The sequence below is a fragment of the Ursus maritimus genome, unplaced genomic scaffold (genome assembly GCF_017311325.1).
Source record: "Ursus maritimus isolate PB19 unplaced genomic scaffold, ASM1731132v1 scaffold_2, whole genome shotgun sequence".
Classification (NCBI taxonomy): Eukaryota; Metazoa; Chordata; class Mammalia; order Carnivora; family Ursidae; genus Ursus; species Ursus maritimus.
In genome coordinates, this window is record NW_024424452.1 from 41,397,639 (window position 1) to 41,414,437 (window position 16,799).

The following is a 16,799-nucleotide window of genomic DNA, read 5'->3' on the forward strand; positions in this document are numbered from 1 at the left end:
ACCATCAGAAATAAGGAAAGCCCTGTGTTGGCCACAATTCCCAAGTCCGGTTTCCTGATACGGCCGTGGGCAATGATGACTCATGGAGGATGAGGTCAGTAGTTGACCTGGTGCCTGATTTCTAGCAAGGACCAGATATACATTGTCCCTATCACCATATCACTCTAACTCGCTTTCTGCAGGAATAGAAAGGGTGGAGTAACGCTGGGGTGATAACCAGGGGGGCACCTGTGGGGACAGAAACACCTTAGAAAAAGGAATTAGTGTGTGTGTGTGCGCGCGCGTGTGTGGAAAGGGGAGGCCCAACCATTACACCGCTCTGCCAGTTGGAGTTCGCCAACCACGCATGCGCTCTCACCTCCACGATGTCTGAGTTTGTCCGGCTCTCGTGCGGCTCGTTGTACTCCGTGTACTTGAGCAGGACCTTGTCCATGTCGGTGCTGGCGTACTGGAACAGCTTGTTGGAGTGGTTGAAGATGATGAGCGCGATCTCGCAGTCACAGAGCACGCTCAGCTCGTACGCCTTCTTCATCAGCCCAAACTTGCGCTTCGTGAATGTCACCTGCGGTGGTGGGGGGGGGCAGGTCTGGCTCAGTCAAAGCCGGCCTGGATCCCCTGGTCTGGGGGGAAACAGGCCAGCGCCTCTCTGCCAACGTATGGCCAAGATGCAGCCTGGAGCCGCCTCACTGAAGGGAGAGGATCTGGATGGACAGGATCCACACCTCTGTGCCAGGGGCTGTGAAGGGGTCAGGGAAGGAAAACGGAAGGGCTTCCCAGATCCTCCCCTGGGGCGGTGGGGGGGGATTCATCATGGGGAACAGGGCATGCCCGACAGGTCCACCTGCTTACAGCAGCAGAGCCTTAGAGCTCTGGGATACAGGGTTCCAAGAGCTGTGGGGAGGTGGGGGTTACTCTCCTCCCAACTCAGTCCTTCCCCTTCCATAAATAATAGCCTCCAGAGGCCCCCTCCTCCAGGAAGCCCTCTTGGACTGGCAGGAAGAAGTGGAGGCAGTGGCCAGCTCCCTGCCCTCACCCAGTCTACATGGCTCCAAGACCTCCTCACCTGTCGGTTCCGCTCATCAGTGATTCGCTGGATCTGAATCTTTTTCCTCCCCATCTTCTCCGGGGATCCTCAGTGTTAGGGAGGGGAGGGGATCGCTGCGTGGCGGGTCTCGGCACACCTTACACTGTGCTCATGAACGGCCTGGGACCAGGGCTCAGTTCATGGTCTGCAGGACACCTTCTGCACAACGTCCTGGGAGAGGAGGGTCACGAGAGGACGGTCAGCCCCGGCGACCACCGGCACACAGGCCAGGCTCACAGCACCCCTGGGAGAGGCTGGCGGCGTCCACCCCATCCTCAGGATGAAGAAATGGGGGTGCCCTGAGGCAACGGCATGCCACAGCCGGGCACAAGCGGGCACTCACACCCAGGGCCCAGGCTCTGGTCCAGGCTCTTTCCACACGAACTCTGCCTCTCTCGGGTTCTGGATCACACAGAGCCAGCTTCCAAGGGTTTGGGTCCTGAAGAATGCCCCACACCCTTTCCTCTCCCCAGGACCCTCCTGGAGTAGAGACATCTGGGTCCACCAGCTGCCCCTCTGGCCTAGGATGGTACTTCCAGTCCTGGCGCCCCGTGCGGAGAGCACCTGCCGAGGCCGCGCACGGCTACCACGGGGTACCTGGTGCCAGGATGGTCATGCTCTGGCGGCCCTGGCTCAGGAACATAGAGCAGGCTACAGCCTGGTCCTCACACCTGCCTCATGGAAGCCTTGAGCCTGGGGGCCCAGAGTGGGGCTGGGGCTGCAGAGCCCCCCTCTGCCTCCCCCAGGGCTGCTTCACAGCCATTTCACTCAGTGGGCCTCCGCCTAAAAGTTTTGCTTGAAGAGACAATCCTGCTGCTTAAAATAAATAAATAAACACACCACCCCTGCAGAGCGGAGTCTGCAAGCTTTTTCGTAAGGGGGTCGATGACTATTTTGGGCCTTGCAGGCCATTCGGCTCTGGACAACTACTTGACGGCCACTGGCCACAGCAGGTGAACAGAGAAGGGTGGCAGAGCTCCGCTACAACCAGATCTGTAACAACAGGCACGGGGGCAGATGCAGCCTGGAAGTCACACTCTGCCGACTCCCGCCCCGGCGGAGCACGCTGTGTCTAGGACCCAATTTCCGTCCGGGTAGCCCTTCCCAACCTCGAAGCGCGGAGCAAGCACAGAGCCGCGGGCGTGCACCGAGGACGCCGCTGGCAGCCAGGCACGGGCTTCCCCATCTCACGCGCCTATAAACCAGTCGTGGCCCAAGGGTGAAGGGCTCCAATTCCGCAGCCAGGACGGGAAACAGCCCCTGCACCGTACGAGTCCAGGATGGGAGGGCACGTGGGGATGGAAGCCCAGCCTGACCCAGGAAATGCCTGCGCTCCGGTGTGGGCAGTGCCCACACAGGCTGGGGGAGCCCTCGGGGACTGGAAGCACCCGGGGTGGGATGGCGGCACACGACGACCCCAGGGCCCCTTCGGCTCTGTGAATCCAGGAGAATCAGAGCTGGAGCCTTCTGGGAGAATGGGGAGGGGGGGCAGCAAGCAGGAGGCCCATGCTTTCTGAAGCCACTCTGGGTCAGGGGAGAGCCTTGTCCACAGAAGTCCAGCATGCCCCTTCAGGGACCCTCTTCCACAGAGCTCTAGGCAGAGACCCTACTGCAGAGTCCAGGGAAGTAGGCTCTCACTGTCCCCCACCTGTCATTTGGAAGCCCCTCCGCAGCCCCCACTTCCAGGGGCTGCTGAGTCTTCCTGGAGCCTTTCCAGCCACCCTCAACCATGGCCCCCAAGGTACCACCACAGATGCTCAAGTTCAGCCCTGTCACCTTGGCCACGGAGGGCAGGGGAGAGGGGAGGCGGGAATCTGTGGACTTGGGAGGAGCCAGGAGTACCCCTTTCCACCCCTTCCCGTCACCAGGACTGTCCCTCAGGCTCTCCCTAGCTCAGCTGGAAAGAGACTTTCTGCTGTCCCGAGATCTTCAGGAAACAACGCCGCTCCCTCACAACTAGAGGGACCCTCCACCCCCCTCTCTCCCCAGAGCGGGGTTCCAGAACCTCTTTCTCTCTTCCTTGTCCTCAAGGTGCTCCGTGGGCCCTGAGCCTCCTACTGTCCCCCTTCACCCACCCCCTGGCACAACACCAACGCAGCCCAGGCAGCCCCGAGTGGCCCGGCAGCCACCCCATTCCTTGCCTATGGCCCCCATCTCTGCCAAAGGCCCACTTGGAAGGCCCCAGCCCAAGGATTTCAGCCCCCTGCTTCCCAGGGCAACCCCAAAGCTGTGTTTTTCAGAGCCATGGTGGTCTGGGCTCGCAGGGAGGGTGGAGAGGGCATGCGGAGGACAAGGGGGCTACAGAGACGCCTTTTTCACTGAGATTCTCTGGCCGGCCTTGAAAAGCCCGGTGGGGACTGGTTAAGGCCATCACTGCTGCACTGCCCTGCTCAGAGCATCCACCTTCCCTCCATTACCCCGTTTCCTACCTCCCTCTCACTGCCTTTTGTGCAGAACCAAATTCTTGCTGAGATGTGGCCTCTATCGGCCTTGGGCCAGTTCTATCTCTTCCTCCAAGTGGGGAGAGAACTCTCTCTGCGCTCTCGTGGCCCCTGCAAAGTCATTCCTGCAGTCTGACCTCGTTCCCTTGGTTCTCAGGGTACCCTGTCCTCTCCCTTCTAGCCCTTACCACCACCGTACGCTAGTTACAACTCCGCGCCTCTACTCGATGCCTGGCTCCCAAGGAGCTGGAGCTTCCCGAGGCAGGACCCGCACCCGCCCTCTTCGCCACTCCACCCCCTGTAAGGAGCAGCTTGGGAAAGGTCTGCTCCGAGAAGGGACCGTTTCCCTGTTGCAACCCCCTGAGAAGTCCTTCTTGTGGTCTCACTCCAGTCAGTCCCACTGCAGGACCCGCATCCCCTCGCTCTGCCCCTGAACTTGGACATTTGGACACCACCGACCCTCCAAGCAGGCCTGCCTCTCCAGGCCAGGCCTCAACCCTCCCCATCCTCAGGCTGCCTGGTGCACAGGGTGAGACTCTAAAGTCTTCTATGGAGCAGCCCTGAGCACATGGAGATGGAGAGGATGGGGTTGCTTAGGCAACTGTCGCCTGGCAACCGGCTCCCTGGCTGATCTCCTACACCACCCCCCCACCCCCGCTTCATGCTGGGGGAGCTGGGATGCGAGAGGGATCAGGACTGAGGAGACAGGGAAGCCACAGAGACCCCCCCACCCCCCGCCAGCATCCTCTGGCCAGAGAGGAGTCAGGGATAAAAAGACCAGGCCCCGTCCATCCCCAGTCTCTGCCAGTGTAGCCCCCAAGGACTTTCCTAACTCCACATATCCTGGGCCCCCTGCCCACTGATGCCCCTACCTCTGTGCCAACCCTGCCAGAGGACGAGATGCCCCTGCCTTGGGCAGTCCTTCCTCCTATCTAACCAGAAGCCCTCCTACAGAGGAGGCTGAGTCTGCAATAATCTCAAAACCCTTCTATCCACTCTACCCACTCTCCGTTGCTGCAGCATCCGAGAGCCGCGGAGCAAGAACATGAACTCACTCCATACTTTGGAAGAAGGGTGGCTGGGCCCTGGGTGGGCACAGAGGACCCTGTACTGACCCTATCCGAGCTAGGAAGGCCCATCCTGTCCCGGTTCCCTCCTACTCAATTAGGAAAATCCTAATGAACACCTGGACCTCCTTAATCAGCCCTCTGCCTAATGACCTCACCAACTGCCAGGAGCCAGAGGCCTGGGCATGTGTTCTCCAGATGTGCACCTTTTTCCCTGGCCAGCCCCCATGCCTCTTCTCCTTTCCGGCCCTCTCCTCCTCTAGAAAGCCCTCCCAGACTTGACTTTTGGCTGTCTGCCCTGGAACCCAGGCCTGGAGGGGGCTTAGCAGGATGCCATGGACACGGGGGCTCGGCTAGGATGGCTTTCCGGCTCCAGTGGCCCCGGGGCCCGCCTGACCTCAGGCCACAGCTATGACTCCTTGGGCTGGCGGCATCTGTGTCACCAAAAGTAGCCCCTGGAAGGCTCCGGCGGCTTCTGCTTCTCCCACTCAAGGCAGTGCTGGCAGGACAGAACTGGGCAGGGTGGGCCTCCTGGGGGCAGGAGTGGGGACAGAGAGCAGAGGGGGAGGGAGGATGGCAGCTGGGCTGAGCCCTGGGGAGGCAGGCACAGACCCACCTTCTTAGGGAAGGCTGGTGGCAGAGAAGCCTCGGCAAATGGAGAACAGAGAGGACGCAGGGCTGGAGAGGCTCATCTGACAACACCCTTGACAAGGAGGAGGGGCTGAGGGAACCAGAGATGGTGGGAAATCCAGAGGGACCCTGTGGACAGCCATTTGTCCAAGCTGGGATCCAGACCCAATAGGAACCCGTGGGCTGTATTTACATGCAAATGAGGTGCAAACAATATGCAAAATGTACCCTAAAGGGGGTCTCAGGCTGGAGGGGGCAAGGGAGAAAAAACAAGCCCCTGCCTCCCCCAATTTAACACCTCTTGGTACCTGAGCAATATTCAAACCATTCTCGGGTTTCAGAATGATGCTATCTCAGTTCCTGTGTGAGGGTGGCCTGGGGCCAGTGGGGAGAGTGCGGGGGGGAGCGGTCAGGGCCGCCTCCAGGAGCTGCAGCTGGGGCCGGCCGCCCCTCCTGGGGAGCCCAGAAGTGTCTTCCAGCTCCTCTCTCCTACCTCCCCACGGCCCCCACACCTGCCTGCCCAGGGCCCAGCGCCCCCAGGAACTGGAGGGCATCTGCTTCCAGAGCTGCCCTAGCGGAGCCGGGGCCCAGAGAGCCTGAGTGAGCAGCCTCTGGTCACAGAGCACTGGGCTTCCACCCTGCTCTCCGTGCGGTCAGAAAGGCAGCTCTCATTAGGCAGGCCCTCCAGCCCTTCCTCCCAGGCTGCTCCAGGCCACAGGCTGGGGACTGGAGGGGAAGGCAGGAGGCGCTGGAGACAGCTGTCATCCCTCCTCCCGCCCCTTCCCCGTGGCTGGGCTGCAGGGCATGAAATAAGCAGCAGGCGCTGGGGGAGGGGGTGACAATCCAATCCACCTGTCACCCCCACAGTCAGGCGGCCTCAAGCAGCCTGCTCACTAACAAGGGAGGAGGCGTGGGTGAGGCAGACACGGAGGAGGGTGGTAGAGGGGGACAGACACACAGACGGGCGAAAAAGAGAGGCAGAGAGGCCAAGAGGAAGGCTGCGTGTGAGGCGGAGGCAGCCACAGACAAGGAGAGGGCCCACGCAGAGAGGGCGAAGCCCGGAGCCCGGCCGGGACAGGACGAGCCTCGGAGGCGCAGGCAGGGAGCCGGAGGCAGTTTCACTGCACCCCGACACCGTGCGTTGGGCACGACCTGCTGGGCCGCCAGGCCTGCCCTCTGAGTACTTGCAGTCCAGCCAAGACACAGACCAGGGGAGGGCAGGTCCCAGCGAGGGCACGCGGGCCCCCACAGTGGGCAGAGCCGAGCCCAGAGGCCCTCTGGGTCCCCACCCCAGCCCGGGGCTCGCAGCCCTCCTGGCCCCTCTCCTGGCCCTGTGGCCTCTTCCCTCGAATCAGAGACCCATGGAGGTGCGCTCTGGAAGACGGGGTGGGAAGGCGAGCCCCAACACTAACACACGGGGCGCAGGCAGGGCGTGCTGGGGTTCACAGCCCTGGGGTACACACAGGGGGCCTTCCTTCGCAATTGCTTAAGTCCTCAGAAGTGGGGGCAGTGCCCCCCCACCCGCCCAGCCCAGTTCTCACGCCCCCAGCCTGCTCCCCGCACTGCCCCCTGTTCCTCTCTGCTCTTCCGTTCCACCCCCCTCCCCCAGCCCAGGGCAGCCGCTTCATTCAACCCAGAGTTCCAGCGTCTGCTTTCAAAGGCACAGGCAATCCCCGTCCCCATCCCCATCCTCCTCCCCTCAAAGTTCTGTTTGGCAGGCTCCATTCCCAAACCCCTGGTTCCCACCATCTTCCCCTCCCTCGGGAACTCCCCTCCCCCAGCCCAGCAGCCTCAGGGTTGGGCAGGGGCTATTTTTAGCCTGGGCACTGAGCTAATTTTAACTCACCGACAGGGACCTGGGGGCGGGCTGGCGGGCTGGGGGGAGGGAAAGGACCAGTCCGGGAAAGCTGGACCCAGGGCAGGGGTGGTCTCAGGTCCCAGGTGCCCTAAGAAGGCAAGTGGAGGCCGGCGCTGCAGCCTTGCCTGAAGGGACAGGGACGGACTAGCCAGGGGAGCAGCCACAGGGCCAGCTCGCTGGGCACCCTCCCTGCAGCTTCCGCTGGACACCTCTCCCGAGCCCCACCCTAGGCTTCCTGCGGGGCAAATCCCCTGGGATGGGGTCATCCTGTTCTCTGCCCGGGAGATGCCTCTCCAGTGAGGGTCTGTCTCCTGAGCCTCCTCCGCTGCCTCCCCGCCCCAGCTTGTCCTTCCTGTAGTCTAGCTCCCATCCTTCCTGCAGCAGCCAGGGTGTCCAGTGCCCTACCCAGGCAGCGGCCAGCCCACCCCCCGGGCTCCAGTACCACCCACCGCAGCTCTGGCTTCCCCTGGTGGCCTCTGGGTTGGCTCCTAGGAACCACCCCTCCCCCAAGTCCTCGCAAGTTTCTGGAGCCACTGGGCCTGATCTCAGGAAGAATCTGGGGGTAATAGGAGATTGAATCCTAGCAGAAAAGGGATGGACGTGGTTGGGCAATGAACAGCCCAGGGAAGCACAGGGTCTTTGGGCGGGGATTCTGGATACCTGGGTTCTAGTCCTTGCTCTTGCCCTAAATGACTGTGTGACTTTGAACGAGTCACTGCCGCCGCCAGGTTTCACCCCACTGGTCAGCACAACGGGTGGGTGAAGGGGAGTAGGTACCCGAGTGCCCTTCCAGCCAGGACATTTGGTTCCCGTGCTCCTTACAGAGGTCCAAAAGGAAGGGAGGTCAGTAGCAGGTTCCTCCAGACACTGCCTGGTTGGGTCCACTGTCCTCCAGCCTAGGGGGAAGGGCAGTGTGTGGTCCAGAAGACAGGAGAGATGGGGCTGATAAAGGCGGAGGTGCTTTCTGAACGGTAACCCTCATGACAGATGGCAGAGGGCTGACGGAGGCTCATGGTCAGCTAGGGCGGGTACCAGGTGGGTCATACCAGGACCCTGGCCACAGAGATTCAGCCACCCCAGCTGCCAAACACATCTGGAATGCCTATCAGGCCCAGGGCTTGGGTAGTGACTGCCCCCCGCGGTCACGGTCATGGTCATTAGTGGGGCCGGTTCTGGAACCCAAGCCTGAGCCTTGCTTCATGCTCTACCCAGCAGACTGATCCGTAATGACTCAGTACCACTCATTTGCATGGGGATTTGCATGGGGATCTGACCTTACTCCATCAGGCTCAACTTCCCATTCCAGGAACTGGGCCACCCCCACCCAGCGCACCTAGGCACTCAGGATGGAGTTCCAGGCACCTTCTGCAGAAAGCATCCCCGAACCGATAAAGAATCCCCGTAGTACTGTCTCAGCTCTCGGTCCCAGGGGACCCTCCACGCCTGTCCCTCCTCTGAGTGGGGTGGGGGTGTGACCCTGAGAAGGAAGCAAGCATCGCAGCAGAGGAACCAGATGAGACTCACGGTGTCAGCTGCCTGGGGGCTCCCAGGAGAAGCAGCCCACCCCACCCCTCAGTGCCCAGGCTGGAGCAGCAGGAGGACAGGCTGGCTGTCCTTTACCTTCATCTCTATCCTCATCTCTAAAATCCACTTCCAACCCTCCAAATGAGGGGAGACAAGCTTGTGCAGCAGGCAAGACACATGCTAGGCCACAGAGAGGACTTCCCAGCCCTGCAGTTTTGGCCTCCAAGCAGTCTCTGAGGCTCAAATGTGCTTTGTTAGAAGTCACCCAACCAAGCAGGGGCAGCTGGTAACATCTCGGGGAGCGTGGAGGCCCCGGCATGATGCTCCAAGGGGGACTGGAAGGCAACCCGTCCCCTGGCCGCCTCGAGAAGCTCTTGTCTGCCTGTCCAGTTAGAGCAGCGCCCCTTGCAGCCCTGCCCTAGCCTAGCGGTCCGCGATCCCGGGAAGGCCTTCCTGCTCTCTAACCTCCATCCCTCCCGCTGCAGCCAGTCCTTCCACTCTGGTCATCTACACGAGAGTGGTGGCCGGGGGCCCCCGGCCATCTGAAGCGGTTGGGACGGTTAGTGTGTCACCTTCCACCTCCCCACCCAACTTCCCTCTGGGGTCTCAGGAGACAGAAGTGAAAGTGGCAGCTGGGGCCTTGGGGGGCGGGTCAGCTTGAGAGCCGTTGGGTGAGCAAGATGCCACCAGCGCCATGTCTGGGCTGCCTGCCACGGCAAGCGGGTGGGCTGGTGGTTAGAGCAGGGGAGGGACTTCCCATGGAAATGAGGGCATGGGGTAACTATGGAGTGCAAGCCCCCGAGCGAAGGAACAGCGGGCTGGAAAGAAAAAAGTGGAGAACAGGGAGGTAGTCTCAGAAGGACGCTGTTCCAGGCGATGGTGGGACCCTTCCTTCCTGTGCACAGAGCCAGGGCAGGGCTGCTCTGGCCGCGGCGGGTGGCGGGCTCTGGGCCCTGACCTGACTGCTAGAACAGGAGTGCGAGGAGAGGAGACAAGGCCCAAGGCCCGGGCCCTCACACGGCACAGCGCCCGTCCTGACGAAAGGGAAGGCGGAGGGTCAGGACGTGAGCGTCCACCTACAGTCACAGACGGGGCCCAAAGAGGCCAATCCAATCAGAGAGAGCAAATCCTCCTAGAGACATCATGACCTCGGGGAGCCACCGAGGATTTAAAGGAGCCGCTCAGGGCGGTGGCTGGGTCTCCTCCCGACTAGAAGGACAGTCCTCTAAGCCCCTGGCAGGGGAGGGCGGGCAGCGCGGCTGCGTGGGCCTCCCGAGGCGGCCGGCCAGGCAGCTCTTACACGATTAGCTCGCTGCCTGCAGGACAGGCGCCAGGTGAGGCTAAGATCCCCAGACAGATGGAGGGGGCCCCGGTGGGTGGGGGGGACCTCCACACAGCGACACAAATACGTGCCCCCAGATTCAATTCACAGCCCACCCTTCCATGAACCTACTGTGCGAAGACCCCTGGGCTTGCCGGCCAGGACCCCTGGCTACCAACCAGCCTTCTCTGCCTATGATCTGGCACCATCCGGCTCTGAGTGGGGAAGTCCCACCCGCTATCTACTCTCAATCCTTCTGCCACACTTTACCACCAGCCCCCACCCCCCCACCCCGCACGCCCCCAGGGAGCAGGTGAGCGGGCCAAGGGGTTCCTACTCTCCCCTGCCAGTCAGTCCCTCACCTCCTCACCCCCTGGCTGACAGGTGGGAGAAACAAGAGGGAACAGCTGGGCTAGGACACCTGTCCCCACCGGGTCAGTCTGGGCCCCACGGGCCTGGCCTGGGGGGTGCACCAGGGAGTCAGCAGAGAGGCAAGCAGCTGTGGGGGCTGGAGGAAAGGGGCTCAAAGGTCAAGGAGAGATGTGACTGGAAGGCCTAAAGCCCCCCTTTCGGTCTCAGCCCTTCCTCTGGGGCCACCCTCAACCACTGTCTCTCACCAGACACAGAACACACGCATGCTTTAAGGTGAAAAACTCGAGGTCTGAGGTCATCTGCACCATCCCCTTGCCTCCATGTTACTTGATCCACCAGAGCCTGGAGCAGGAAGACTCCAGAAACGAGACAGACCCCTCCCCCCCCACCCACCCCCACCAAATGTTTTCTCTAGAGGTTTGGGGATGAGCTCTCTTACTCCTCATTCTCCCAACCCTCAACCCCGAGCATTTGCTGGTGGGGGTGGGGCGGGGAAATCATAAGGAATAAGGAAGCAAGCAGCCAGGGGATCTGCTAAGACTCACCGGGAGGTGGAGGTGGAGGGAAGGCTCTGAGGCAGGGAGACAGCTGGCTGGGGAGGCAGGGCTGGGCTCGGTGTCCCCAGCCCATCCCCGTGTCAGACTGAGCCCTAGGCCTGGAGGCCCCCCGCAGGGCCCCCTCAGGCAGCTCCCACACACCAGGTCCCGGCCAGGGCACTGCCTGCCCCCACCCCACCTTCTGGGTGGCTGCCTGAGCCAGCAAGTTCTGGGCCAGGCTGGAGCTGGGGTCTAGAAGAAAGAGGCACCCACTTTCCAAGCACCCGCTCTCGAGGACCCTATGTTTCCCCCACTGACTCTCCTTCCTTTCCCAGGAGAGGCAGCTCTTGACATTGCCAGCAATGAGGGGCGGAGGTGGGCTCACCGCAGGACGGGGCTGCCCTCCCCCGGGGAGTTCGAGCAATTCCTTCCAGGACAGAGTCCCGAACTTCTGGGCTGGGTAGGCTCCTGTCAGCCAGGCCTCTCGCCTTCAGACCAGCCTGAGCTCCTGTGGCCCGACTTCCCCGACTAGCCGCTCGCTCCTCACACCCAGCTCGAGCGGGTACTGAGGTGTCATTCGGTCCTTGCTCAGGGCGGGGGGGGGGGCTTTCTCCCACGGCACTCCATCAGGGGACGATTCCTTCTCAGGAAACCGAAGCAGCATCTCCCTCAGCTTGCCCTCATCCTCTGCCCTCAGCCAGGGACTCCTACGAGTCCGCCCTTCCCTTAATGTGCTGTCCTCGTCCTCCTCCCAGGTCTCCCTGGGCCTCTGCTCCACTGCCCCTCCTGCAGGGCAAGACCCTTCCCTTACCCTCTGACAAAGCCCCTAACTCCTCTTCACCAGGGAAGAGGGGCTGTGAGGTCTTCCCACCCCAGCTGGATCATGTGGCAGGGAGGCAAGGGGACGGAGCAATGACCCCTAAGCAAATCACTGAAATCTCTGACTCAGTTCCCCAGTTATAAAAACAGTTATGCCGGGGAACCAACGTGTCTTCCTGTGTTCCCATGCCCGACACAGAGCCTAGAACACAGGGACAGGGCGAACAGAAGCTTCCTTCCTCCGGTTCCCAGGGATCTCAAGAGCTTTAGTGTTAGGTCTCCAAAGAAAGAGTGAATGGGGTACTGCCCACGGTAAAGGTCCCTTGACCAGAGGGCAAAAAACATCTCCCTTTCTATATGCTTCCCTGGTCTGCCCAGCTCCCCGGGGAGCGGCCAGAGCACCCAGCCAGAGGCACCAAGCCAAGGTCAGTGACCAGGCCTAGAGCCCAGAGCCTCCTGGGAGGGTGAGTTTAAATGAGTAAATATGGTCCCGCCTGGGTGTGGCCAGCAGCAGGCCGAGCTCTAGACAAGCCCCTCCCCTCCCAGCCTACAGCAAGAAGGAGAGAGCTCACACGGCAAGCACAGCGGCCTCCCCACCCCTGCGAAGGCTCTCGGGGTCCTGTGCAGACTCAGTGAGCACATCCTCCAGTCTCCACACCAGCCACGACCAGCCAGCACCATGACTAGGCTCCCAGGAAGGGGAGGTTGCGGCCACAGCCTCAAGAAAAGGAAAAATCAGATGCCAAGGGCCTTGGGCACCCTCCGGGCCAGGAAGCTACCCCACAACGCCCGCGGGCTCAGATGCAACCTTGATACATTGGGGTGGCCTTGTTCATCAGAGTGAGTGGGGAGGGAGACAGAGACTAGTGCAAGCCACCAGGCCTCCCAGGTGCTCTGATCACCACCAGGCTCTCAAAACTCCAGTCCACCTGGAAAGCCGACTTGCCCCAGGGCGTGTGGGCCGTGTGAGGGGAGAGGCAGTGTGAGCAAGGGCTGCGGGGAGGGGCAATGGGGGTGCTGCAGGGGCAGTGATGGGAGTCAGCCAGGGCTCCTCCAGTGGCAAGCCATGCTCTGGGGCTACCCACCTGCAGTCTAACCTCAATCCCTCCTGCTCCAGTCAGCCCTCCCTCTTCCAAGTCCTTGCAGGCCTCTGCTTCCTCGCCCCTGGTCCCCCACCCATCCCCAGCCTCCAATCCCTTAATCATCTTCCCATTCACTAGCCCTCACCCCCCACGGGGCAGCATCTGCTCCGTGGGTGTCTACACACCCGTGTGTATGTGCTTGCACACCTTCATGCACGCGTGCCACTAACTGCTGGGGGCCTGCCAGGGGCGTCTGGGCCTGGCAGTCTGCACAAGACCCCCACCCAGTGCCCCTCGCTGGCTCCAGGACAAGCTCTCCTCAGCCTCAGGCAAGGGGGCAGAAGAGAAAATAAATCCCCCATCCCCACCAGGCCACTGTTCCGAGGCCTTTCAGAAAGCAGAGCCACCAAGGGTGGCTACAGAAGCAAGCACTTTGAGATCCCTGTCTTTCCTAGGCCAAGTGAGAGCCACCTCCGGCCGTCATCTAGAGCCACTGGTAAGTTCTCCCTGAAGTCTGAGCTCCATCCTGCTTGCTGCAGTGGTGGGCAGGCAGGCCAGCCCCCACCACAAGACAGCAAGGTGTCCAGCTGCCCACACAGAACGACTAGCACCTCACACCTCCCCCTCCCACCATGAGTAAGTCACCAAACTGGGACAGAAGGACAGACGGTTGGCCGGACTCCGGCCCCATGACTGGCTCATAAAAGCCACCAGCAATTACAGTGATGCCGAGGCGATGCCTGCTCCTCCCCCACCTCCTCCTTCCCTGTAAAAAGCGGGATAATTGCCTCAAACCAGGGGGCTTCAGAGAGCCCAGAGTCCCAGCCATGGTGCCATGGGGTGGGGAGAGCCCCCCACCACAGCGCCACACAACCCAGATCCCGACACCTGATGATGGACCCTAGGCGCATATCCGACCCTCGTATCCACTATGCACACGGAACAACCCGAGGCCGGGCCTCTGTCACCCACCCCCAACCTACTCCTCTTCTCCAGTAAGGCCACCACCTTCTGGACTAGAAGGGCAGAGAAGCAGGGGGCCTGGCTCCAAATACGACTAGGGAAATGCTGGACTGGACCCACCCGTCCGTCTGGGACTCCTCTTGCTCCCACACAGGCAGAGAAGTGGGTGGCCAAGTGTCCAACACAGGGCCCACCCACACCAGGCCAGGGTAAGCACTCAGATTCTGGACCTGGTACCAGCCAGGGAGGGCAGGCAGCCCAGGTGGCCAGGGGAGAAGGTTAGTAAGATGAGCAGAAGGCCAGGCCTCTCTGGGGGCACAAGGGCTAGGGATGCCCACAACAGAGACCCACCCAGGGCAGGGTTGGAGGAGGAGGGTGGGAGGGGCTAGGTCACCATCAGTGAGGGTCTAACCTAAGGCCTCCTCTTCCCCGGGCCCAGAAGGAGCCTGGGGCCTCCCCTAGCCTCCTTGCTACTGGTACTCCAGACCCCCACTGAGGACTTTACCCTCCATCTTCTTCCCCTATCACACCGCCCAGGAAAGACCAAGGAAGATTTAAAAAAAAAAAAAAAAAAAAAAGGAAAGAAAGAAAGGAAAAAAAAAAAAAAAACAAAAAACACCCTGCTGGAGAAAGATTATATAACAGCAGCCAGAAAGACTATCCTATCTCCCAGTCTGTGAGAAGAGCCTGGAACCAAGAGGGGCAGAGCTGGGAAGCCCAGACCCTCCAGCCCAGGAGCAGCAGGCAGACAGTGGGGGGGACAATGGCCAGTACATCAGAGCCACAGTTCCTAGTCTCCACCACTCTGTTCCAGGCAGTGGGTACCGGAGACAACCTCTCGTGCCCAACCCCCACCAGAAGGGTCAGGATGCTCTCTCTGACTGGGTCCTGCTGCTCTCCTTGGACCAGAGGTTCCAAGAGCAAGGACTGTGTCTGCCCTCTCATGGCCTCTCCCCACTATGGAGCCATGCCTGAAAGACCAGCACTTAGACTAAAGCCCTGACACAGATCTGCTGTGTGATTTCAGGTAAAAAGCTCAACCTCTCTGGTGCGTAGAGGAGTGTAAGTGACAACCCTTCCTTTTCCCAAAGAAACCAGAGACCCCTCCCTTACGAATGTCCACGCACACACATACACATACACAGGTACACAAGCACATACAGGGTATGTTGGGGGGTGGGGAGATACGACAAAGAGAATAGGACCATTGAGACCCCAGGGTCCAAATGCCTGTCCTAGGACAAACTGGGAAAGAGCCAAACATACTCTCTAGTGTTCCCCAATCACCCCACGTAAACGGGTCCTAGGCCACCCTCACACGGATCCCACCCCACCCCCATCTCCTGCCCAACACACTGGGAAACCACAGGAAGGAAATTCATTCCCAGGCAGGCCGTGGGAGCTGGGACAACCAGGCTAAGTCCTGGGGCGGGTGTGACCCAGCGGCCACAGGCAGGCTGGACATCTGTGAGCGGACATGTGCCTCTTCAATGCTCTCCTTGGCTACCAAGACTTCCCTGTTGGGGGTTTGAAGACGAGTGGGAGGTGGACAGCTCCCTAACTTCAAAACACCCAATCTCAAGCTGGCCTGGGCTCCCCTCCTATCTCGAGGCCAGAGCAGCCCAAGGTCACCGCCCCAGACGGCAAACTTCCCATAGTCAAAGCTGGTCCCTGAATTGCCTAGGAGACCCACTGAGGGGATGGGGGAGGGGTGGGGGAGGGCCTCCCCCAAACCAAAGAAACCAGGCCAACAAGGAGACCTCAAAAAGGGCACTGGGCACAGGGAAGGGGGGCAGAGGATCCCCCATTGTACCCTCCCCCAAACCACAAACAATGCCCTGTTTAAGAGGAGGTACAGACAGCCGCCCCCTCAGAAGGACAAACCTGGGATAACCTAGTCAGTGGCTGCAAGTGTGCCCACACCCAGGAGCCCTCCCCACACAGGGAGAGACTTCCAGAGGCTGTCCAGAGGTCGGCTGAACCACTAAGGAGAAGGGGCTCTTTCTCCTATGCCCCTGAGACCCCATCCTGACAAGAAGGGGCTGCCATGGGGGCAAGACACAAGACCCGCCTGGCCTCCTTGGCCCTCCCTCCCCAAAAACCCCCCAAACACTCCCTCGACCCTCACTCCCAGACCAGCTCAGCCTGCCGTTGGCGGAGAGAGGCACGGGAGAACTCTCGCCCAGATGTTGGACAGCTGCAAACTTCTGGCCAGGGTTTCTCCAACTGGGGCTCCTGACAAACCAGATCGGGGGTCTCGGAATGGGGGTGGGAAGTCCCAAGAAAGGGTCGAGCGCGCCCACCTCCGTCGTGACTCGGCGTCCCAAGTCCACAGGCACCCGGCAGTCCCGGGCCCGGACACACACACACTCACACACCCCAACCCACCACCCCGGTGTCATCTGAACAACGTCCCCCCTCCCTCCCCCGCTTCCCAAACAGCTGCGGCTCCCCCCGCCCCCACCCTCCCGCCGCCCTCCCAGGCCCCCTTCTGCACCATTTCGGGCCAAGGAGGAGTGAACAGGCGGCGCGAGGAGGGAGAGGGAGGGAGGGCCGGCTGTTAAAATGTCAGTCGCTCCCGGCTGTCACCGGAGACCCCCTCTGAGGATGGCGCCCCTTCCCAGACCACTCGCAGGCCGTCGTAACCCCCAACACCCACAGACGGGCGCGCCCGCAAGCGCGGGTCCCCACCCCGACCCCGACACGCAGGGGAAATTAGAGCCCCCTGCACTTGTCCCCCGGCCGAGTCCTCTACACAAACAAGCAGCCCTCCACGTAGTCTCCCACCGACGCTCCACGGAAACAGCGCACTCCGCGAGTTCCTCCCACCCGGGGGCCACCCCATCCCACCCCTCAGGGGGACGGTCCAGACCACCCTCCACCCCAACCCCAGGACAGGGTGGGGGAGGGGGCCTCTTAAAGCGGCAGGCGCATTATTTTTCCCTACTCACCGGCCCCGCTGGGGGAAGAGGGTGTCACGGCTGGGAGGGGTGGCCCTCGCCCCCGGTCCGGGGTATCTTCAACACCGGACAGCCGCAGCTCCGGGCGGGGGGGAATAACAAGAGGCCGGCGTCCGCGAGGGCCCTGGGCGGCGCCTGGGGG

The 16,799-nt window shown here is 61.5% G+C and overlaps 1 protein-coding gene across 2 annotated transcripts in view; it reads right to left on the reverse strand.

Moving 5' to 3' along the window:
* The window catches only part of MEF2D (myocyte enhancer factor 2D), a 55,972-nt gene extending 39,173 nt beyond the window's left edge, over nucleotides 1-16,799 (reverse strand). The window contains exons 1-3 of one of the 2 annotated variants that reach the window (XM_040635810.1): nucleotides 16,649-16,799; nucleotides 1,064-1,255; nucleotides 359-562 (exon numbers count right to left, since the gene is read on the reverse strand). In XM_040635810.1, the coding sequence (XP_040491744.1) occupies nucleotides 359-562; nucleotides 1,064-1,117 (258 nt within the window). In that variant the 5' untranslated portion in view covers nucleotides 1,118-1,255; nucleotides 16,649-16,799. Of the gene's footprint in view, nucleotides 1-358; nucleotides 563-1,063; nucleotides 1,256-16,648 lie in introns of those variants that run through there. The other variant, XM_040635811.1, reaches the window with a different exon arrangement.